Source organism: Lathyrus oleraceus, chromosome 5 (assembly GCF_024323335.1).
Source record: "Lathyrus oleraceus cultivar Zhongwan6 chromosome 5, CAAS_Psat_ZW6_1.0, whole genome shotgun sequence".
In the NCBI taxonomy this organism is placed as follows: Eukaryota; Viridiplantae; Streptophyta; class Magnoliopsida; order Fabales; family Fabaceae; genus Lathyrus; species Lathyrus oleraceus.
Window position 1 is genome coordinate 540289633 of NC_066583.1, and position 23722 is coordinate 540313354.

The 23722-nt window shown below is 44.5% G+C and overlaps 1 protein-coding gene and 1 long non-coding RNA gene across 5 annotated transcripts; one reads left to right on the plus strand and one right to left on the minus strand.

The window, feature by feature from the left end:
• Positions 1-3858: 3858 nt before the first annotated feature.
• LOC127086223 (uncharacterized) lies at positions 3859-20593 on the minus strand. 4 transcript variants are annotated; one of them, XR_007789432.1, is made up of 4 exons: positions 20298-20593; positions 19644-20148; positions 4443-4827; positions 3859-4337 (listed from the first exon to the last, which is right to left on the minus strand). It is a non-coding gene; the product is annotated as an uncharacterized LOC127086223 (long non-coding RNA). The 4 variants fall into 4 exon arrangements; XR_007789433.1 differs by lacking the exon at positions 4443-4827 and adding an exon at positions 19100-19484; XR_007789434.1 differs by lacking the exon at positions 19644-20148 and adding an exon at positions 4988-5492 and having other exon boundaries at positions 20298-20592.
• LOC127086222 (uncharacterized) lies at positions 6565-12058 on the plus strand. The gene is made up of 2 exons (XM_051026941.1): positions 6565-6884; positions 9625-12058. Exon 2 carries the CDS (start codon positions 9689-9691, stop codon positions 10964-10966), a length of 1278 nt encoding a protein of 425 aa, XP_050882898.1. The 5' UTR covers positions 6565-6884; positions 9625-9688; the 3' UTR covers positions 10967-12058.
• Positions 20594-23722: the final 3129 nt, after the last annotated feature.

Consider the following 23722-nt stretch of genomic DNA (forward strand, 5'->3'; position numbering starts at 1 on the left):
AGAAGTATGGGTTCAGATGACTTTGGGTTTCAGATGAATTTGTGGTTCTGAGTTCAAGCCGAAGCTTCGATACTGTGCTCCGAGATACACAGCCAGCCAGTCTTGCCTGCATGCATTTGCATCATGCCCATTTCGCATTCATCTGCATCTAACCCATGTCTATCCGTACTCAGGGTCAATTTTTGATTGAGATTCTGGTCGAGAGACATCCGTATGTCAGAATGTTGTTGTTGAAATATTATCCGTCTCAATGAAGCTAGAATCAAAGGACATTCCTCATACGGATAGACATTGCATGTGTGAGTCATACTAACATGTTTGTTGTTTTGTAGGTGTCAGTGTCTAACTGGTGCGCATAGCTCTTCCGTTCAGATATCTCAGACTAATGGATCCGCCCAACACTGACATTCTCGAATTGAAAGAGATGATGAGAGAATTGTTCAAAGTCGTGCAAGGGCTCGCCTCGGGGCAGAAGGCAATTACTGAGAGGTTGGAGAGGATTGAAAGCTGGATGATAAGGGAGAAAGTTCAGGGAAAGGCTTCGTCATCCGTGGTACAGAAACCCTCTGGCAATAGTCAGCTCAAGAAGGTCGAATCAGGTGGGGTGCCTGCCCGAAAGGAGCATGGTAAGGATCGGTACCACCCTTATGCTGCCATTGTAACCACTCCTGTTGGTAGTCCATCGGTACCACAGCAACAACCACTACCTCAACAGAAGGCACGGAAAGCTAAGAGCCAAATGAAGAAGGGGACGGATTGTCAGTTTGATAAGCCACCCGTGACTTATACCCTTCTGTTCAAGAGGTTAAGGGAGCTTGGGTTAGTTCGGCTAAGGATATTGGTTCCTGTAGAACAGCGTCAGAGGCCTGCAAACTATGATGAGAATGCCAAGTGCGAGTTCCATTCTGGGGCACCCGGACATAACATTGAGGGTTGTAGAGCTTTCAAGCACGTCGTCCAGGACATGGTGGATTCTAAGGCCATCAGTTTGGCACAGATACTGAATGATAATGTTAACCCCGTGCCAATACATGGTCCTATGGGGGTGAAGGTGATGTCAAAGAGCAAGAGAGGAATAGAGGTGACTGATGGAGATCAGTTAAAAACTCCAATGTCTGTGATCCCAAACATCTGATAAAGAGTGGAGCTTTCCCTAGTATTGATAACTGTTGTGCGGCCGTCGCCACAAATGGGTGTGTAATGATGAGGGAAACGATCCAAAGAATGATGGAAGCAGAAATGGATGGTGGAAAATTTGAAAAACCAGGTCAGGCAGTTGAAACCATCAAGGTAGAGGAAGCCATCTGTGTTGAGAAAGAGAAGAAGCTGTCCATTTCTTCTTATAAACAGGCCATGGAAGTGGTGAAGAACGGAGAAGCCCTAGGCTAGGGAAAGATCATAGACATTATGGTGAAAGCGGATATGTTCGGGGTTGGCTATCAGCCAGATCAAGAGTCGTCTAGACAGAACAGAGGACGTCGTCCACCGTTCACGTTCGTCAGTGCCGGAATGCTGGATCCAGGTCACGCCTGTATAGCGGGTGAAGAGATTGACCGTGACCGCGAGCTTGAGTGGTGGATAAAATCGTGCGTACCAGGGAACTGGAAGGCCTCAAAGATCACCACTGTCACTCATCCAGAAGAGTAGTATTTATGTGTTTCAATTCTGTTTGCATGAAAGCCATACGTTTTGCCCGAAATGTAATAGTCCATTGTAAGGGTCATCTCATGTGTTTCATTGTGCAACATTTTGCATCGTTAATAAATGGATGTTTTGTGATTAAAAGCGGTGTTCCCTGTTTTTCATTTATTTTTGCAGTTTAAAAAAATAAAATGGCAATGTTTATTTTCATTTTTCTTTCCTTTTGATTCGTCTTGTTCCGACCTCAAAAGAGACTATCCTCCTGATCTCATTGATAACAATTCGGTTACACCTCTGTATGACTTCGACAATCCGATCTATCATGCCGAAGAATAAGGCGAAGAAGATTGTGATCTGCTGGAATTAGCCAGGTTGTTAAGACAAGAGGAGAAGGTGATTCAACCGCACGAGGAGCGATTCAAGATTGTTATTCCAGGCACCGCCGAGGTCAGAAAGGAAGTGAAAGTTGGAGCTGCTTCAGAGGCGAGTCGAGAGCAGAATGGTAGCCTTGTTGAAAGAGCATATGGATACCTTCGCCTGGTCGTGTCAGGATATGCCAGGGTTGGATACCGATGTCGTTGGGCACAAGCTACCATGGAGAGAAGACTGTCCTCTAGTGAAGCAGAACGCCAGTGCCACGTATCAGAGTGACTTTGTTTCATGATATGATTCACTGTGGAATCAAATGCTATGTTGATGACATGATAGTAAAGTCCTAAGCAGAAGGGGCATCTGGTGGATCCGGGACAAGTTGTTTGACCGGTTGAGACAACTCAGACTGAGGTTGAGTCCGAATCAGTGCACTTGTGGAGTGCTGTCCGGTAAGTTGCCGAGGCTTATTGTGAACGAAAGAGAAATCGAGGTCGATCCTGCTAAAAAAAAAAAAAAGAAAAAGAAAGAAAGAAAAGAAAAGAAAGGAAAAAAGCAATACAAAGAAATGCCCGAACCGAAAAAAAAGAGAGCGAATGGTCAGGTGGATAATGATTGCCAAGGGGCATTGAAAGATAAAAGAATAAGTTGCAGGAACCTCTGATTCTGATGCCTCCTGTGGAAGGAACAACTGTTAATCTGGTACTTGACAGCCCTCGAGGGGTCTATGAGGTGTGTACTGGGTCAGCATGACGAGTCTGGTCGAAAAGAGCATGCAATTTACCTTAGCAAAGAGTTTATCGACTGTGAAACAATACATTCACTGCTCGAGAGAACTTGTTGTACTTTGGCATAGGCTGCTCGCCGACTGAGACAGTATATGCTGGTTCATACCACTTTGTGGATTTCCAAGATGGATCCAATCAAGTATACGTTTGAGAAGTCAGCATTGACCGGACGGGTGGCGAAAGGGCAAATGATGTTGACTGAATACGATATACAGTATACCTCTCAGAAAGCAATCGAGGGGAGTGTATTGTCCGATTACATCACCCCGCAACCCATTGAGGATTATCAACCAAGGAAGTTTGAGTTCCCTGATGAAGGCATCTCGAGGTGCTCAAATCGAAAGATTGTGAGGAACCAATCCCGGAGGAGGGGCCTGACCCTGAATCCGAACGTATTCTGATGTCTGATGGGGGAGGTTAATATGGATGAGTTAGTGCCGTGTTGGTTACGCCAAAAAGATCCCACATTCCTTTTGTGGCCCGGATAACATTTGAATGCACCAACAATGGTGGCTGAGTACGAAGCTTGTATCCTGGTGTAGCACCTCGAATTTGCACCCTCCCATTTGTACATTCATTTCATTTTTAGGTCATTAACATTGCATTCACATTGCATAGTCCATTGCATTGCATCAGTCAGGACTGGCATCAGGAGAAGTCAACTGTGCAAGAGATCAAGTTTTTCCATGAGACAAAGGCCCTATGGGTGTTCCAATGAGCTTATGTGAACCCAAGGTTCATTTTGATGCAATTTGGCCAAGTGTTGAAAGCTCAAAATCCACAATGCGTAACCAAGTCGGCTGAGGCCCATAAAAGTCAACCGTCTAACCAAATATCCATATACCATCCTTGTCCATATCACCAACCCATATCCGCATTTTAAAACCAAATGTCCATAACCTTTTTTTTAATCCATTTTTCACAATAAAAATCCACTAGTAATCCAAATCCTCTTTCCAAATCAATATTTCATTTTACTAATTCCTAATTTCTAAAACAATCCATGTGACCATTTAATTCTTTTTTTCAAACCATTTATCCATTTTTAAACCATATCCAATTCCAAAATCAATTAAACCATTTTCCAAATAAGTCCTTAACATGATCCAAAACCATATGCATGTAGTTTGTTCATAAAAATAAATATAATAATACAAAAAAAAAAAGAGCAAATGAAATGATACAGCAGTACAATGCAAACAGCAAGCTTCATCAAGCTACACACTCCAAGTGAAGCCAGCGTCAAAGCATAAGCGGCAAATGAAGCGCATGGGCAACTAGTGTACAAACCAAGCTCCACGCCAAGGTAATGTAAAAGCTGCCACAAAAGCAACGCAGCAATGCTACTTCAAAGCAGAATTTACTGAAGACGGAGCTTTATTCTGCAACTTGGCAGAGAACTTTGAAGCAAGTGATATTTGTGCCGATGCCAAAGAAACTTGCTATAACTGATTCCGCAAAATTGGTGCTATGCAAGATCTTCTTCCACGCATTTACTTAGAGCTGGCAATATTGCCTTGCCGGCATTTTCTTCTTGACCTGCCATTTCACAATGACACCAAGTTAAAGCTAGATCATAACTGGAATAACGGAAAAGGGACCGAAACGGAAAATAGGAAATACAAAGCAGGATTTCTCACTAACCTCCAGCTTATAACCGAAAGATACCTAACTACACAACGGCATCTTCCTTTCAGCTTGCACAAACCGTGTTCACAATACATAAATGACTTCACTTAACAGATTTTGTCATTAACCACTCTTCCAAAAGCTACTATCAGCATTAACACTAACCGTCAACATTCATCACAAGGCTATGTGTCACTAACTTCTAAACAAACCTGGTGGCATCGTCACTCAATGTTCCTTGGCCCGAAAATAGCTTCAAGTTTCCATAGTGAATCCAGGAAGCGACCCACAAATCAACACATTGGAAAACAAGAAGGAGTCTACAGGAGAAGCCTTGCTGCAGATTCAGCTTTGACCACTTGGAGAAACTCTGTGATTGCACTTGGTAATCAACCATGTCCTGCAAAAAAAAAATTCAAACTGGTGATTATTCAAGCCACAGTCTAAATCAATTTGGTTCAATAATAGTTATCCACAGTTGAGATTGAAGGAAAATGCAATTAGAAAATGGGGACTTGTGGTAAATCTCACGTGAACTTAATTCATGATTTAAGACTCACCTTCACTTAATGCCAGCTGGATGGTGCAGATTGAATCATTTCAGATTTAATTCTCCAATTTGCCCCTTAGATCCTGCTATATAAGCTGCAATCATTGCCAATCATTGGTTTCAGAAAATTTTCCCTCTCATTCCAAAATCGTTTTCGCCCTCAATCCTTCAACCTCTAACAAACTTTTCCAGCTCCTTCTTCAACCTTCATCTTCAATCTCCACTTCTCAGTTTTCTAGATTCGTCTTCTTCTTCCTCCATCACCTAATCCTCTTCAACATCACCCTTCACCTTCCAATCCACACCTTCACTAAACTCCAAACTCCATAGCCAAATCTTCAACCACCACACCAATTCTTTTTCTCTAACGCAACCTGCAAAATTCAGAAAAGGAACTTCTACAACTCCTTCATATTCAACCGGACAACACCTTCAATCCTCCTCTCAACCAAGAATTCATGACCGTTTCTTCCACAGAATTCCGATAAAGAACCATTCGACCCCTTCCAAAAAGCCTGTAACGGAAAAACAGTGAACCGGCATCAAGATTCCAATCTCCATCTATCAAGAACCGCGACAACAGCGACATAAAGGAAAGGAAAACTTAGAAGCAATTCGCAACAGAACAGGAGAGGAGGATCGGAGAATCAGAGTTTCGTGATACCTGAGTTCCGAATACGGCTTCACCGACGGATCCTCTTTCGCCATTGCCGGTAAGATCTCTTGTCCTTTCGTAGCGATTTTTCTTTCGCCATTGCCGATGTTCGCTTCGCTTCGTGAGAGAACCATCGCGGTAGCTCCGGTCGATTAGGCGGAGCTTCGTTCCCCTTGTCGGTCAAGAGGCGCGTGGCGGTGTGAGGTATGATTTTGCGGTCGCCGCCGTTGGTTTAGGCCGGCGCATCTAGGGAGGTCTTGAAGATGTGGTTCTCCCTGTGTCTGTTGAAATTGACCGAGGAAGGTGAAGGAGATGGAGTCTCCGCTACTTGTCCAATCTGCTTGGGCCTTGCCTTCACATTTCAGGCCCGAAGGCTTGTTTGCTTTGCACACACCCTCCAGTCCGGGCCTGCACCCCAGTCCATATAAGGCCCCTTTCATTTTATGTTAATTGCATGATATTTAGTATTAGAAATAGTTTTATTAAATTTCAGAATTAGGTATTATTAGACTTTAGTTAGAATATGAATAATCTTAGGAATATTAAACCTTGATTAACTTTTAGGATTTTAGGATATTGATTAGATTAGTCTAATAGAATTTTAGATAATTAGCCTTTTTTAGAATTTTAATTAGGTATTAAAATTTGCTTAGGATTCTAGAAACCATTAGAAATATTATTAGAAGTAGTTTAGAATATTAAATCTAGTTTAGATTTTAGTTGACTTTTAATTAGAATGTTGTAAATAGATTTTAATCCAATATTAATCCATTAACTGTGAAATGACCATTCTACCCCTAGGCTTAGAGATAATTCGATCTTGCATGCTCCCTTAATTTTAGGACATGTCATCTCTTGATTAAATGAGTTTCGTGTGGAGTATCAGCTTCTGTTCTGGAATTTTTCCCTCTGTTGACCCTAGGCTTCGACCTAGTGGTTTGGACTTATCATTTGAATTGTGATTTCAGGTTCAAGAATGCATCTACATGAGTGATGATGCTCCTCCATTTGAGCTTAACCATTTGTTGTTGTTGGCTAACAATTGTGTGTTTTGTATGCCTTAATGGGGGATTCCCTTGTGTTCATGGATCGCTCATTGTTGTCTGATTGGATTTGTCTGTTTGTGTGATATTGACTGTTGATTGTTTGTTTGAATTGTGTACTGACTGGTTAGCTATTTACACAGGTACCCTTAGTTGCTCAGTTCTCTTAAGAACTTGCATTGCTTTGCTTATAAGCAATTGGCATTGAGGTATAGAGCCTTCTTCTTCATGTAGTCTGGAGACCCGGCTGTTACCGGGCCGGGCAAATTGTCTGAAGTCCTCCTTAAGAGGCAATGCTTGTCTATGTTTATATTTGTCCCAAGCAGGAAAAGTCCTCATTTGAGGCAATTGGTGGAAGGTAGGGATAAGCAATCTATCCCCCACTATTCAGTGAGTCTTCTCCTTGCTCCCATTACATGGTTGTAGCATTGAGATCCAAGCCCAAGATCTTGTACATTGTACAGTCGAGTCTATGTCCTGAGCGTAGAAGGGTCCCCCCATTCTGGACCCACGCTCCCTTGTCTGATGCTCTCTCTGACTTGAGATAGAAGCAATGAGGCACACCCCTCATCACCTTTCATCTAGCTTCACCTTAGCCTCTCAATGGCAAGGTTAAGAGCTAACCTGACCCCGATACAGAGGCTTGTTTGTTGAGGTTGATATGACCCCTCGACTAAAGCCTAGCCTGATGTTTGAGCCCCCTTGTTGGTGTGTTTATTTCATGCTGTATATGTTTGTGTGGTGTGATTGTATCCCCTAGGTTTGCTAGACTCCGCGTAGTCTCGTTTGCATGTCAATTAAGGTAGCACGGTTCCTTCGTATAGGACTTCCTTTCTTGCTTGAGCTTTCCTAAAACACAAACAAACATTATCCCCTCTTAAGGATACGTCAACTCCTTCTACTACAGGTGAGTAAGTCTCCAAAGGTCGAGCATCCGGTAGATTGCGTAGTGACGTTATCCACTTAAAAAACACAAACCAACAGGAATAGTTTGGCCGAACTACGGCAACTCTGATTCTCATGTTCAGATGAGATACGTAGGCACGAGACGCGATGTCTTGCCGAGTTTGACTAACAACTAACACTAATTCTTTTCTCTCGCCCTCGTTGCGATTGAGACCTTCCCTTTCTCTTGCCCTAGTTGCAATCGAGACCCTTCTTCTTCCTGTGTGGGTGTTAGGAGGTGGATGTAAGCCCAGCGATTGGCATTCCACATCCTGTGTCTTGTTGTGTGCTTGGAAGCTGATGTAAGTCCATCGAGTGGCATTCGGGTTCCAGTGTGCGTGTGTTTGGTTCGGATGCCGACGTAAGTCCAGTGATTGGCAGTCGGGCTCCATGTTTGCCCTCTTGTGTGTGTTTTGGTTCGGATGCTGATGTAAGCCCATTGATTGGCATTCAGGCTCCACGTTTGCCTTTGCCTGTGTTTGTTTGTGTGCGTGTTAGCCGAGCTACGAATGCTCTGATTCTCCTTCGTCCAAAGGAGATACGTATGCATAGGATGCGATATCCTAGCGAGCATGTGTCGTTTCCCCAGTCCGAACTACTTTGACTCTGATGTCTATGCCTGATAGACTAAGTAGGCCCAGGATACGATATCCTGCCGAGTCAGTCTTGTCTGTTTTCTTGTGTCTCTTTCAGCCAGTGTGTGTGTGTGTGAGCAGTGTTTTTAGCAACCATTTTCCTTCCTATTGTGCGTGGATCCCGTCGAGTACGACGGATGCGTAGGGGTGCTAATACCTTCCCTTCGCATAACCGACTCCCGATCCCATTCTCTTTGGTCGCGAGACCATGCTTTTTCCAGGTTTACTTCGAGCGTTTCCTTTCCCTCTTTTGGGATAAATAACGCACGGTGGCGGCTCTGTTGTTCTTGTTTTCCCGCCGGTTTTTCGCGTAATGCGACAGCTGGCGACTCTGCTGGGGAGAGAGAAGTTGACCTGTGCTGGTCCATCTTCCCTAAGCGAGTCTCTCCTAGCGCTCTCTAGGTTAGGGCTTTGGTTGTCATATGCTGCTTTATTTATTGCATTCATGTCGTTTACTGTTTGCTTTCAATGTGTGCATTAATGTTTGCATTCATTCATTTTATCTGCTGTGCTGGCTGTGTTTCTCTGTTTGGGGTGGGAGTTACTCGAGGTAAAAGGCCCAATACCCAGGCTATGAGTGCAATCTAGGAAACTTAGGAATAGAGTGATTCATGGGAAGCGGGTGGTATGGCGCCACTTAGCGGAACATTGATATCACGAGCAGTTCAGACCCTGGTGGGATATTATCGGTGCATACATCGGGTGTGCACAGGATGATATTCTGCGAAAGGTTATTTATGCTGCGTTTCTCTTGACCTTACCCTGACCTAGATGACACCCGTGAGTGGGGAGGGAATGATCATTACAGGTACAGTTGCTGACTGGTTGGTGATTTGTTGGTGACTCTTGGTACTGATGGTGACTGTGAATTGTGGACACTTATTTCTGGGACGCCAGAGTTCGGTCCGTGGTTTATCAGCGGGTTCCGTTTATTTCGGATCCCCGGGTTGAGTTGAGAGTACTTGTTCAGAGGATCTGGCTGTCATCCGTTCAGTGGATATTCCTGTGATGGTAGTGATGTAATCTCCAGTTCCGTTTATTTCGGAACTCCCCAAGTCGGATTTATGGTGACTCAGTTGACTGTGACTGGTTCAGAGAATGGGTCTTCAGATGACTTGGTGGCACAACGACCTGCATTCATGCATTTGCATTGGTCTCATTTCGCATTCATCTGCATTCAACTCATGTCTGTCCGTACTCAGGGTCCATTATTTTTAACAGAGACTCAGGTTGAGAGACATCCAGATGTAAGAATGTTGTTGATAAAATTTTATCTGTCTCGATGAAACCGGAATCAAAGGGCAGAATTTTCCTAGTACGGACAGACATTGCATGTGTGAGTCATACTAACCCATTTGCTGTTTTGTAGGTGTCAACCGGTGCGCATAGCTTGTTTGCTCAGATATCCTGCTAGGGGCAACAAATCCGAACGGATGGATCTTCCCAACGCCGACATCCTTGAGCTGAAAGAGATGATGAAGGGATTGTTCAGTGTTGTGCAAGGGCTCGCCTTGGGACAGAAAGCCATGTCTGAGAGATTGGAAAAGATTGAGAAGTGGCTGATGGTGGAAAAAGCCGTGTCAACCGAAGTGAACAAACCTTCTGGCACCGTAGTAAAGAAACTCTCTGACAGTGGTCCTTTCAAGAAGGAGGTTGAGCCAGTTGGTGTGCCAGCAAAGAAAGAACGCAGTAAGGACCGTTATCACCCTTATGCTGCTGCTGTAACCACTCCTGTTGGTAATCCGCTTGTACCACCGCAACAACTACCACCTCAACAGAAGGCACCAAGAGTTAGGGGCCAGGTGAAGAAGAAGAAGGAGGAGCGGCAGTTTGAGGAACCACCTGTGACCTACACCCTTTTGTTCCAGAGGTTGATGGATCTTGGTTTAATCCGGCCAAGGATATTGATTCCCATAGAACGGCAGAACAGGCCTCCAAACTATGATGAGAATGCTAGTTGTGTGTTTCATTCTGAGATGCCCGGACATAGCATTGAGGGCTGTAGAGCTTTTAAGCATGCCGTCCAGGACATGGTGGACTCCAAGACCATTAACTTGGCCCGGATCATGAAGGGGGATGTCAACCCCGTACCCAGGCAGGGTCCTATAAAAGTGAAGATGGTGAAGAAAGCCAGAAAGGGGATGGAGGTGACTGAGAAGGATCAGCTAAAAGTTCCAATGGATGTGGTCCCAAAACTTCTGATGCAGGATAGAGCCGTCCCTGCTGTTGATAATACTTGTGCAACCGTCGCCACAGAGGGATGTATGCTGACAGGGGATACCACCCAGAGGATCAAGGAAGAGGAAATAGACAAGGAAAAAGTTGAAGCACCCAGTCAAGCAATCGAAACCGTCAAGGTGGAGAGCGCCCTTGTTGTTGAGAAAGAGAAGAAGCTGTCCATTTCTTCTTATAAACAAGCTCTGGAAGTGGTGAAAAACCAAGAGGCCCAAGGCTGGGGGAGAATCATCGACATAGTGGTGAAGGCAGACATGTTTGGGATCGGCTATCCAGATCAAGAGTCGTCTAGACCAAACAGAGGACGCCGTCCACCGTACATCTTCGTCAGTGCAGGAATGCTGAATTCTGATCATGCTTGTTCAGTGAGTGAAGAGATCGACCGCGACCGTGAGCTAGAGCTGTGGATAAAGTCGTGCGTACCAGGCGATTGGAAGGCCTCCAAAAGCATCCCTGTCACTCATCCGGAGGAGTAGTTTTTCTGTGTTTTAGATTTGTTTGCATGAAAGCCATACGTTTTGCCCGAAACGTACTGGTCCATTGTAAGGGCCACCTCATGTGTTTCATTGTGCAACATTTTACATCAGTAATAAATGGATGTCTTTGTGATCAAAAGCGGTGTTCCCTGTTTTTCATTTTTTTGCAGTTTAAAAAATAAAATAAAAGTGGCAATGTTTTTATTTTCTTTCCTTTTGACTCATTTGGTTCCGACCTCAAAAGTGATTACCCTCCTGATCTCATCGATAACAATTTGGTTACACCTCTATATGACTTCGACAATCCAAGCTATCATGCCGAAGAAGAAGGCGAAGAAGATTGTGATCTGCTGGAATTAGCTAGGTTGTTGAAACAAGAGGAGAAGGTGATTCAACCACACGAGGAGCGATACAAGAATTGTTATTCCAAGCACCGCCGAGGTCAGAAAGTGAAAGTTGAGGCCGCTTCAGAGGCAAGTCAAGAACAGAATGGTAGCCCTGTTGAAAGAGCAGGTTGATACCTTCACCTGATTGCATCAAGATACACCAAGGTGAGATACCAATGTTGTGGGGCACGAGCTACCATCGAGAGAAGACTATCCTCTAGTGAAGAAGAAGGTCGGTGCCACGGATCAAAGGGCTACGGTGACTTTGTTCCAGGATATGACTCACCGTGAAAGCGAATGCCATGTTGATGACATGATGACAAAGTCCCAAGCAGAAGAGGGGCATCCGGTGGATCTGGGGCAAATTGTTTGACCAGATCGAAACTACTCAGACTGAGGTTGAGTCTAAATCAGTGCACTTATGGAGTGCTGTCCGGTGAGCTGCCGAGGCTTGTTGGGGGCAAATCAGAGGAATCGAGGACGATCCTGTGAACAAAAAAAAAGAAGGAAAAAAAACAAGAAAAAAGAACAGTGCAATAGACGCCTGAACCAAAAACAAATAAAAGAGAAAGAAATCAATGGTCAGGTGGAATGATGACTGCCAAGGGGCATGGAAAAATGAAAAAAGAATAAGTTGCAGGAACCTCCGATTCTAATGCCTCCCGTGGAAGGAATAAATGTTGATTTGGTACTTGACAGCCCTCAAGGGGTCTAGGAGGTGTGTGGTGGGTCAGCATGACTAGTCTTGTCGAAAAGAGCATGCAATTTACCTAAGCAAAAAGTTTATCGACTGTGAAACAATACACTCACTGCTCGAGAAAACTTGATGTACTTTGGCATAGGCTGTTCGCCGACTGAGATAGTATGCTGGTTCATACCACCTTGTGGATGTCCAAAATGGATCTGATCAAGTATGTGCTTGAGGAGATAGCATTGAACAGACGGGTTGCGAGAGGGCAAATGATGTCGACTAAATACGATATTCGGTATACCTCCCAGAAAGCAATCAAGAGGAGGTATTGTATGGTTATCTCGCCTAGCAACCCATTGATGATTCTCAACCAAGGAAATTTAAAGTCCCTGATGAGGACATCTCGAGGTACTCAAATCGAAAGATTGAGAGTGACCGATCCCGGAGGAGGGGCCTGACCCTGAATCCGAACGGATTCTGATGTCTGATGGGGAAAGTTTAAAGTGAATGAGCTGGTGCTTCCCCGACAACATTTGAATGCACCAACGATGGTGGCTGAGTACGAAGTTGGTCCTGAGTGTTGTACTTCGGTACGTGCATCTACTGGGGCAGCGCCTTCCTCATTCAATATGGGATGGAAGTGATATTGCCTGCTGGAGGCCAGATCTCATTGTGGAGAGTCCGGATGGATGAGAAGTTTGAAAAAGGGCGAGTGGATGAGGACTCGGTATAACGTGTTGAGCCTGATTGAGAAAAGAGGCTGACAGTTACTTGTCATGGGGCAGTTGTACCCAGTAAATGAAGTGTTGTTAACCGAGAAGTGCGACCTCGTGGGTATCATGAGAGATATGGTGTTGAAAAGGATCCTTCCTCCTCAACGATCGTGGGGCAAGCGGACACACAGTTATGAATGTCCATTCGTGGTCAAAAGGGTCTTCTCTGACAGAGCCTTATGGTTGACGACCACGGATGATGAGGATTTTCCATCCCCTGCGGATGCGGACGCAGTTAAAAGATACTTCGTGAAAAATTGGCCCGCTGGACAAAAAAGAAAGAGTCCAGGCAAAAAAGGGGCATCCCGGCGAACCAAGAAAAAAAAAACAGAAAAGGTTCGGGCAAAAGTTAGGGATAATGAAAAAACTGTACACCCGGCAAGTCGAAAACCCCACAAGGGCGGCTTGGGCAAAAATGGGTATCCCGGTGGACTGAAACCCGAAAAGGCGGTCCAGCCAAAAGAGGGATTGAGACGAACAACTACGTCCAGCATGATCGTTTGTGCTTTGGTTAAGACATCTCAGCTAATCTCCGACAGAGACCGATTGGAAGCGTCCTGTTCAGAAGGCCGAAAGTGCGGAAAGTCTTGAGGACATATGAGGTGTAACCGAGTTGGAACCCGATGAAATCACGGTTTCACATTGCCATTAGGATAGAGTTTTTCCTTTTGTGCGCAATCACCTCTTTCCAGGGATTGCTTCCTGTGTGTTGCTCGGTTTTGAGCTATCTTTTTTCAGTCAATAAAATGCGTATTCAGTCAAATAGTTTTGTTTTTGTTTTCATTACCGCTTTGATTATGAAAACATCTGTTTATTTTGATAAAGAATATTTGCATTTTGAAACATAGAGGTCCCTTCCGATGCATGCTTATGAGATTGAAATCTGGAAATCTTATTCGGAAGTTTGAGTGACCAAGATGTTGAAGTGTTGGCACGCCTGGGGCACGCTTTTATCTAACAATCTCTTGTGCAGGTGCTGTTAGATATCTTCATTCGCTGGCAAGTAGTGATATGGAGCCTTTTGACAAAAGATCCCCACAGAGTCCAACCAGGGGCAAGGGATAGACGAACGGTGAAAGGACGACGAAAGAAGGACGACGATCCTGGAAAGTTAACCAAGAGGACTCTTCAAAGTCTAAGGACTGGAAAGTTTGTATGAATCCCAGGAATTTGATCTTCGTGGGATGAATCAGAAAAGTCCAGGCAAGTCTGGGAGTTCTCAAAAGTGGAAAGCTGACACTGTGGGTGGACGATGGATGACGTTGTTCGACGACTTGACAGGCGTTCCGTACCCAATAGGCTGTATCCCCAGTGGGTGTGAGAGTGTTAGTTCCCTAACAAATTTGAGATCAGTGCCTCCTCAGCAAGCATGAAGGTTACCGTGTCCCCATCGGAGTTGTGGTTGTTTTCCAAGTCTGAAGCTGTCTTCCCAGCAGAGTTTGTGTTGATGGTTTTCCCTCAGCGAGGTCCCCCAAGCGGATCGGGTTCGGAGAAAATCATCCCCAGTAGAGATAAGCGTGGGTTGCCTCCCCTAGCAGGGTAATCTCCAAGCAGTATGGGTTCGATGGAGTTCACCCCCAGCAAAGGTTTGTCTTTCCCCAGCAGGGCGGAAATTGACGTGGTAATGAGATCCTCAGCACAGTTCCTGGAGTTCCCCGGTGTTGTCTCCGAAGGGGACGTGTTTTTATGCATTCATCATTTAGACAAGCATAGCATATTGCATCATTAGCGCATAGCCTTTCCATGTTCATGGGGCATTGTGTAAAACAAAAAAAAAACTCATGCATCAACATTGCAAACATGTCCATTAGCCCTAGGCAGTGGTGACCAGCCGAGATTGGGTTGTTGGAAAGAGTTTAGCATCGCTTGGATCGACTTCAGAATTGGGTTCCCCAGCAGGGTTGAGAGAAGTGACCCCGCAAGTGAGTGGGTATCCCCAGCATTGTTACTCCCCAATTGGTAGCATCTTGCCAGCTTGGATCTTTTTCCTTAGCAGATGTGGGGGTGTCTGATCTCTCCATGTAGATTTGACCCTTTAAGCAGAAAATGTCTGTCATTTCCTTCTGCACTCCCCACGAGTTGTGTCCTCGTGGATGACGGTTGGTTCCGTCCCCTCCCACACATAATGGGACGGGTTTTCCCTAGTGAGTTCTTTCCTCATTAGGATGTCTTGGGTCAGTTTGCCTTTTTGGATCGATCCTGAATTGGCTTCCTTGTGGCTGTCTCCTGTTTTTCCCTGGGGCATAAATGAATAGTTGCTCACTAACCGGCACTCATTCATCTTACCCTCAGCGGAATTTGTGGGCCTCTACCTGCAACCCGGTAGTTGTAAGTCCTATCTTTGTGGTTTTCTACCTACAATCCGGTAGTTGTAAAATCCCACTTTCATCCCCTAGCAGAGGTAACCTTTGTGGTTCATGCTGTTTGTTGGCCTCTACCTGTAACCCGGTAGTTGTAAGTCCTATCTTTGTGGTTTTCTACCTACAATCCGGTAGTTGTAAAATCCCACTTTCCTCCCCTAGCAGAGGTAACCTTTGTGGTTCATTCTGTCGGTTGGCTTCTACCTACAACCCGGTGGTTGTAAGTCCTATCTTTGTGGTTTTCTACCTACTAGCTGGTAGTTGTAAAATCCCACGTTCTCTCCTTGTTGTGGAGTTAACCCTCTGTGCTCATCCTATTGATGACTGGTTGCTTTTCCGTGGTTTTCTGCCTACTAACCGGTAGATGTAATCCCCTCTTTGCAGTTATCAGTATCCAGTTTGCGGTATTGATATTCTTGTCCCATCTGGATACTCGCCTTGATCAAGCAGTATTGTCCCCAGTGGGTCTCCCCCTTTCTTTTGGGTATTTGCTCCGAGTTAGCAACTTTATCCTCTTTTGATTGGTCATCTTTGCGTACCTAGTCCTGGTACCCCGATGCCTTTCTTTTCGGTCGATTCATCCATCTAACAACCTGCAACCCGGTTATGGATAATCTTCCATGCGAGTGTGTTATCTACGTTTTGACGACTATAGATAATATGTCTCATGCGCTCTCTGGTCAGTCGTTTGATTATTTTCTCCAGCAGAGTAAGATTCGTATTCCTCGTGGAAACGGATGTCCATCCTCTAACAAGTTTGCTTTCGCTCTCTTCAGGATGATGTCGGTCGCTTATCCATTTAACAACCTGCAACCCGGTTATGGATAATCTTCCATGCGAGTCTATTATCTACGTTTTGACGGCTATAGATAATATGTCTCATGCGCTCTTGGGTCGAAGTCGTCCTCCCCAGTCGAGTAAGATTCGTATTCCCTATGGAATCGAATGTCCATCCTTTAACAGGACCGCTTTTCTAGCCCTCTTCAGGATGTTGAGTGTTTTGGGAACGCCAAGCCAATTCACGCTTTGGTCGGTCACCCGTTTCATACCTACAATCCGGTATCCTTGGTGTTCCTCCCTGTTTGCTCGCTGTAGTGACTTTGTTCCCCAGTGAGATCCCCTGCAAGTGTTTAGCCTTGCCTTGACATATGTAGATGTCGTCCTGTCAACACCCGCGTGTGTTGTTTCTTTGGTGACGGTAAACATCATCTTTCGATGTTCGTAACGTCGTCCCTTCCCTAGTGAAGTTACTCCTCTCCGTTGGTGTCGATAAACGTCGAGTTTTTCCCAATTATCCGCTGATAATTTGGTTGTGTTCTCACTCTTCCCTAGTGAAGTTTACTCCTCTCCGTTGGTGTCGATAAACGTCGAGTTTTTCCCAATTATCCGCTGATAATTTGGTTGTGTTCTCACTCTTCCCTAATGAAGTTTACTCCTCTCCGTTGGTGTCGATAAACGTCGAGTTTTTCCTATGCGTCCGTTGGCGTATAATTGATATCTTTCCCCACAGGGTCGTCCCCAGAAAAATCCTCCTCTCCGTTGGTGTCGATAAACGTTGAGTTTCTCCTAGTCGTCCGATGATGTCTAGTCGCTTATTCCCTACAGATCATTTGGTAATGCCATATGATTCCCCTCAGAGTCCTCCTCTCCGTTGGTGTCGATAAACGTCGAGTTTTTCCTATGCGTCCTATGACGTCTAGTTGTACCTTTCCCCAAGTGGAATTACCTCCCCGTTGGTTTCGATAAACGTTGTGTTTTTCTCATTCGTCCGATGACGTCTGATTGTATACCCTATTCCCAGTCATTCATTAATGTCTGGTTGATTCCCAACCAGAATTCCCAGTAGACGTCCTATTCGGTTTCCGGTTGTGGTGCCTTTCCCTCGTGAAGTGGCCTTCTCCTTCTCCCTTTCGTCCGATGACGTCTGGTCGAGTCTCCCTTTCGTCCTATGACGTTTGGCTGAGTTTTCTCCTTCTCCGTTGGTGTCGATAAACGTTGAGTCTCCCTTTCGTCCTATGACGTCTGGCTGAGTTTTCTCCTTCTCCGTTGGTGTCGATAAACGTTGAGTCTCCCTTTCGTCCTATGATGTCTGGTTGAGTTTTCTCCTTCTCCGTTGGTGTCGATAAACGTTGAGTCTCCCTTTCGTCCTATGACGTCTGGCTGAGTTTCCTCCTTCTCCGTTGGTGTCGATAAACGTCGAGCTTCTCCCTTTCGTCCTATGACGTCTGGTCGAGTCTTCCCATTCATCCGATGATGTCTGGTTACCTCTCCGTTGGTCTTGGTAAACGTTGAGTTTTTCCCCATTACGTCCGCTGACGTATGGTTGTATCTCTCTTTCCATTCATTCATTAATGATTGGTTACCTCTCCGTTGGTCTTGGTAAACGTTGAGTTTTTCCCCATTCCGTCCGCTGACGTATGGTTGTATCTCTCTTCCCATTCATTCATTAATGATTGGTTACCTCTCCGTTGGTTTTGGTAAACGCTGAGTTTTTCCCATTGCGTCCGCTGACGTATGGTTGTATCCTTTCCTGGTTATCCCCGGTAGAGTTGATTTACCTCTCCGTTGGTCTTGGTAAACGTTGAGTTTTTCCTAGTTGTCCGTTGGCATCTAGTTGAGATGATTTCTGTTCCCATTCATCGTGTGTCGATGTCTGGATGTGGTTGTACCCTGAAAACAGAAAAAGAAGAAAACAAGACAAATCCCAGCAGTGTGCAAATTTATACGGTTCTTTGTATTCAATCCCTGTTTACCCTGAAAGTCTGACAGCCGTTGCTCTCATCCATTCGGGTTCCCAGTTGATTGAATAGGGGCAGCTGTAGCACCTCGAATTTGCACCCTCCCATTTGTACATTCATTTCATTTTTAGGTCATTAACATTGCATTCACATTGCATAGTCCATTGCATTGCATCAGTCAGGACTGGCATCAGGAGAAGTCAACTGTGCAAGAGATCAAGTTTTTCCATGAGACAAAGGCCCTATGGGTGTTCCAATGAGCTTATGTGAACCCAAGGTTCATTTTGATGCAATTTGGCCAAGTGTTGAAAGCTCAAAATCCACAATGCGTAACCAAGTCGGCTGAGGCCCATAAAAGTCAACCGTCTAACCAAATATCCATATACCATCCTTGTCCATATCACCAACCCATATCCGCATTTTAAAACCAAATGTCCATAACCTTTTTTTTAATCCATTTTTCACAATAAAAATCCACTAGTAATCCAAATCCTCTTTCCAAATCAATATTTCATTTTACTAATTCCTAATTTCTAAAACAATCCATGTGACCATTTAATTCTTTTTTTCAAACCATTTATCCATTTTTAAACCATATCCAATTCCAAAATCAATTAAACCATTTTCCAAATAAGTCCTTAACATGATCCAAAACCATATGCATGTAGTTTGTTCATAAAAATAAATATAATAATACAAAAAAAAAAGAGCAAATGAAATGATACAGCAGTACAATGCAAACAGCAAGCTTCATCAAGCTACACACTCCAAGTGAAGCCAGCGTCAAAGCATAAGCGGCAAATGAAGCGCATGGGCAACTAGTGTACAAACCAAGCTCCACGCCAAGGTAATGTAAAAGCTGCCACAAAAGCAACGCAGCAATGCTACTTCAAAGCAGAATTTACTGAAGACGGAGCTTTATTCTGCAACTTGGCAGAGAACTTTGAAGCAAGTGATATTTGTGCCGATGCCAAAGAAACTTGCTATAACTGATTCCACAAAATTGGTGCTATGCAAGATCTTCTTCCACGCATTTACTTAGAGCTGGCAATATTGCCTTGCCGGCATTTTCTTCTTGACCTGCCATTTCACAATGACACCAAGTTAAAGCTAGATCATAACTGGAATAACGGAAAAGGGACCGAAACGGAAAATAGGAAATACAAAGCAGGATTTCTCACTAACCTCCAGCTTATAACCGAAAGATACCTAACTACACAACGGCATCTTCCTTTCAGCTTGCACAAACCGTGTTCACAATACATAAATGACTTCACTTAACAGATTTTGTCATTAACCACTCTTCCAAAAGCTACTATCAGCATTAACACTAACCGTCAACATTCATCACAAGGCTATGTGTCACTAACTTCTAAACAAACCTGGTGGCATCGTCACTCAATGTTCCTTGGCCCGAAAATAGCTTCAAGTTTCCATAGTGAATCCAGGAAGCGACCCACAAATCAACACATTGGAAAACAAGAAGGAGTCTACAGGAGAAGCCTTGCTGCAGATTCAGCTTTGACCACTTGGAGAAACTCTGTGATTGCACTTGGTAATCAACCATGTCCTGCAAAAAAAAATTCAAACTGGTGATTATTCAAGCCACAGTCTAAATCAATTTGGTTCAATAATAGTTATCCACAGTTGAGATTGAAGGAAAATGCAATTAGAAAATGGGGACTTGTGGTAAATCTCACGTGAACTTAATTCATGATTTAAGACTCACCTTCACTTAATGCCAGCTGGATGGTGCAGATTGAATCATTTCAGATTTAATTCTCCAATTTGCCCCTTAGATCCTGCTATATAAGCTGCAATCATTGCCAATCATTGGTTTCAGAAAATTTTCCCTCTCATTCCAAAATCGTTTTCGCCCTCAATCCTTCAACCTCTAACAAACTTTTCCAGCTCCTTCTTCAACCTTCATCTTCAATCTCCACTTCTCAGTTTTCTAGATTCGTCTTCTTCTTCCTCCATCACCTAATCCTCTTCAACATCACCCTTCACCTTCCAATCCACACCTTCACTAAACTCCAAACTCCATAGCCAAATCTTCAACCACCACACCAATTCTTTTTCTCTAACGCAACCTGCAAAATTCAGAAAAGGAACTTCTACAACTCCTTCATATTCAACCGGACAACACCTTCAATCCTCCTCTCAACCAAGAATTCATGACCGTTTCTTCCACAGAATTCCGATAAAGAACCATTCGACCCCTTCCAAAAAGCCTATAACGGAAAAACAGTGAACCGGCATCAAGATTCCAATCTCCATCTATCAAGAACCGCGACAACAGCGACATAAAGGAAAGGAAAACTTAGAAGCAATTCGCAACAGAACAGGAGAGGAGGATCGGAGAATCAGAGTTTCGTGATACCTGAGTTCCGAATACGGCTTCACCGACGGATCCTCTTTCGCCATTGCCGGTAAGATCTCTTGTCCTTTCGTAGCGATTTTTCTTTCGCCATTGCCGATGTTCGCTTCGCTTCGTGAGAGAACCATCGCGGTAGCTCCGGTCGATTAGGCGGAGCTTCGTTCCCCTTGTCGGTCAAGAGGCGCGTGGCGGTGTGAGGTATGATTTTGCGGTCGCCGCCGTTGGTTTAGGCCGGCGCATCTAGGGAGGTCTTGGAGATGTGGTTCTCCCTGTGTCTGTTGAAATTGACCGAGGAAGGTGAAGGAGATGGAGTCTCCGCTACTTGTCCAATCTGCTTGGGCCTTGCCTTCACATTTCAGGCCCGAAGGCTTGTTTGCTTTGCACACACCCTCCAGTCCGGGCCTGCACCCCAGTCCATATAAGGCCCCTTTCATTTTATGTTAATTGCATGATATTTAGTATTAGAAATAGTTTTATTAAATTTCAGAATTAGGTATTATTAGACTTTAGTTAGAATATGAATAATCTTAGGAATATTAAACCTTGATTAACTTTTAGGATTTTAGGATATTGATTAGATTAGTCTAATAGAATTTTAGATAATTAGCCTTTTTTAGAATTTTAATTAGGTATTAAAATTTGCTTAGGATTCTAGAAACCATTAGAAATATTATTAGAAGTAGTTTAGAATATTAAATCTAGTTTAGATTTTAGTTGACTTTTAATTAGAATGTTGTAAATTGATTTTAATCCAATATTAATCCATTAACTGTGAAATGACCATTCTACCCCTAGGCTTAGAGATAATTCGATCTTGCATGCTCCCTTAATTTTAGGACATGTCATCTCTTGATTAAATGAGTTTCGTGTGGAGTATCAGCTTCTGTTCTGGATTTTTTCCCTCTGTTGACCCTAGGCTTCGACCTAGTGGTTTGGACTTATCATTTGAATTGTGATTTCAGGTTCAAGAATGCATCTACATGAGTGATGATGCTCCTCCATTTGAGCTTAACCATTTGTTGTTGTTGGCTAACAATTGTGTGTTTTGTATGCCTTAATGGGGGATTCCCTTGTGTTCATGGATCGCTCATTGTTGTCTGATTGGATTTGTCTGTTTGTGTGATATTGACTGTTGATTGTTTGTTTGAATTGTGTACTGACTGGTTAGCTATTTACACAGGTACCCTTAGTTGCTCAGTTCTCTTAAGAACTTGCATTGCTTTGCTTATAAGCAATTGGCATTGAGGTATAGAGCCTTCTTCTTCATGTAGTCTGGAGACCCGGCTGTTACCGGGCCGGGCAAATTGTCTGAAGTCCTCCTTAAGAGGCAATGCTTGTGTATGTTTATATTTGTCCCAAGCAGGAAAAGTCCTCATTTGAGGCAATTGGTGGAAGGTAGGGATAAGCAATCTATCCCCCACTATTCAGTGAGTCTTCTCCTTGCTCCCATTACATGGTTGTAGCATTGAGATCCAAGCCCAAGATCTTGTACATTGTACAGTCGAGTCTATGTCCTGAGCGTAGAAGGGTCCCCCCATTCTGGACCCACGCTCCCTTGTCTGATGCTCTCTCTGACTTGAGATAGAAGCAATGAGGCACACCCCTCATCACCTTTCATCTAGCTTCACCTTAGCCTCTCAATGGCAAGGTTAAGAGCTAACCTGACCCCGATACAGAGGCTTGTTTGTTGAGGTTGATATGACCCCTCGACTAAAGCCTAGCCTGATGTTTGAGCCCCCTTGTTGGTGTGTTTATTTCATGCTGTATATGTTTGTGTGGTGTGATTGTATCCCCTAGGTTTGCTAGACTCCGCGTAGTCTCGTTTGCATGTCAATTAAGGTAGCACGGTTCCTTCGTATAGGACTTCCTTTCTTGCTTGAGCTTTCCTAAAACACAAACAAACATTATCCCCTCTTAAGGATACGTCAACTCCTTCTACTACAGGTGAGTAAGTCTCCAAAGGTCGAGCATCCGGTAGATTGCGTAGTGACGTTATCCACTTAAAAAACACAAACCAACAGGAATAGTTTGGCCGAACTACGGCAACTCTGATTCTCATGTTCAGATGAGATACGTAGGCACGAGACGCGATGTCTTGCCGAGTTTGACTAACAACTAACACTAATTCTTTTCTCTCGCCCTCGTTGCGATTGAGACCTTCCCTTTCTCTTGCCCTAGTTGCAATCGAGACCCTTCTTCTTCCTGTGTGGGTGTTAGGAGGTGGATGTAAGCCCAGCGATTGGCATTCCACATCCTGTGTCTTGTTGTGTGCTTGGAAGCTGATGTAAGTCCATCGAGTGGCATTCGGGTTCCAGTGTGCGTGTGTTTGGTTCGGATGCCGACGTAAGTCCAGTGATTGGCAGTCGGGCTCCATGTTTGCCCTCTTGTGTGTGTTTTGGTTCGGATGCTGATGTAAGCCCATTGATTGGCATTCAGGCTCCACGTTTGCCTTTGCCTGTGTTTGTTTGTGTGCGTGTTAGCCGAGCTACGAATGCTCTGATTCTCCTTCGTCCAAAGGAGATACGTATGCATAGGATGCGATATCCTAGCGAGCATGTGTCGTTTCCCCAGTCCGAACTACTTTGACTCTGATGTCTATGCCTGATAGACTAAGTAGGCCCAGGATACGATATCCTGCCGAGTCAGTCTTGTCTGTTTTCTTGTGTCTCTTTCAACCAGTGTGTGTGTGTGTGAGCAGTGTTTTTAGCAACCATTTTCCTTCCTATTGTGCGTGGATCCCGTCGAGTACGACGGATGCGTAGGGGTGCTAATACCTTCCCTTCGCATAACCGACTCCCGATCCCATTCTCTTTGGTCGCGAGACCATGCTTTTTCCAGGTTTACTTCGAGCGTTTCCTTTCCCTCTTTTGGGATAAATAACGCACGGTGGCGGCTCTGTTGTTCTTGTTTTCCCGCCGGTTTTTCGCGTAATGCGACACCTGGGTATCGATCTTCGGTACATACGTCTACTGGGGCAACGCCGCGCTCGCTCGTGTATGGGATAGAAGTGGTATTACCTATTGAAGCCTAGATCCCATTGTGGAGAGTCCTGATGGATGAGAAATTAGAGAAGGCTGAGTGGATAGGGACTCGGTATGACACGTTGAGCCTGACTGAGGAGAAGAGGCTGGCAGTTACTTGTCATGGGGCAGTTGTACCCAGTGAATGAAGCGTGTTGTTGATCGAAAAGTGCGACCTCGTGCGTACCACGTGGGAGAGCTGGTATTGGAAAGGATCCTTCCTCCTCAGGGCGATCGTGGGGCAAGTGGATATACAGTTATGGATCCCATTCGTGGTCAAAAAGGTTTTCTCTGACAGAGCCTTGTTGTTGACGACCACGGATGACGAAGATTTTCCATCCCTTGTGAATGCGGACGCAGTTAAAAAATACTTCGTAAAAAGAGACCCGCTGGACGAAAAGAACAAAA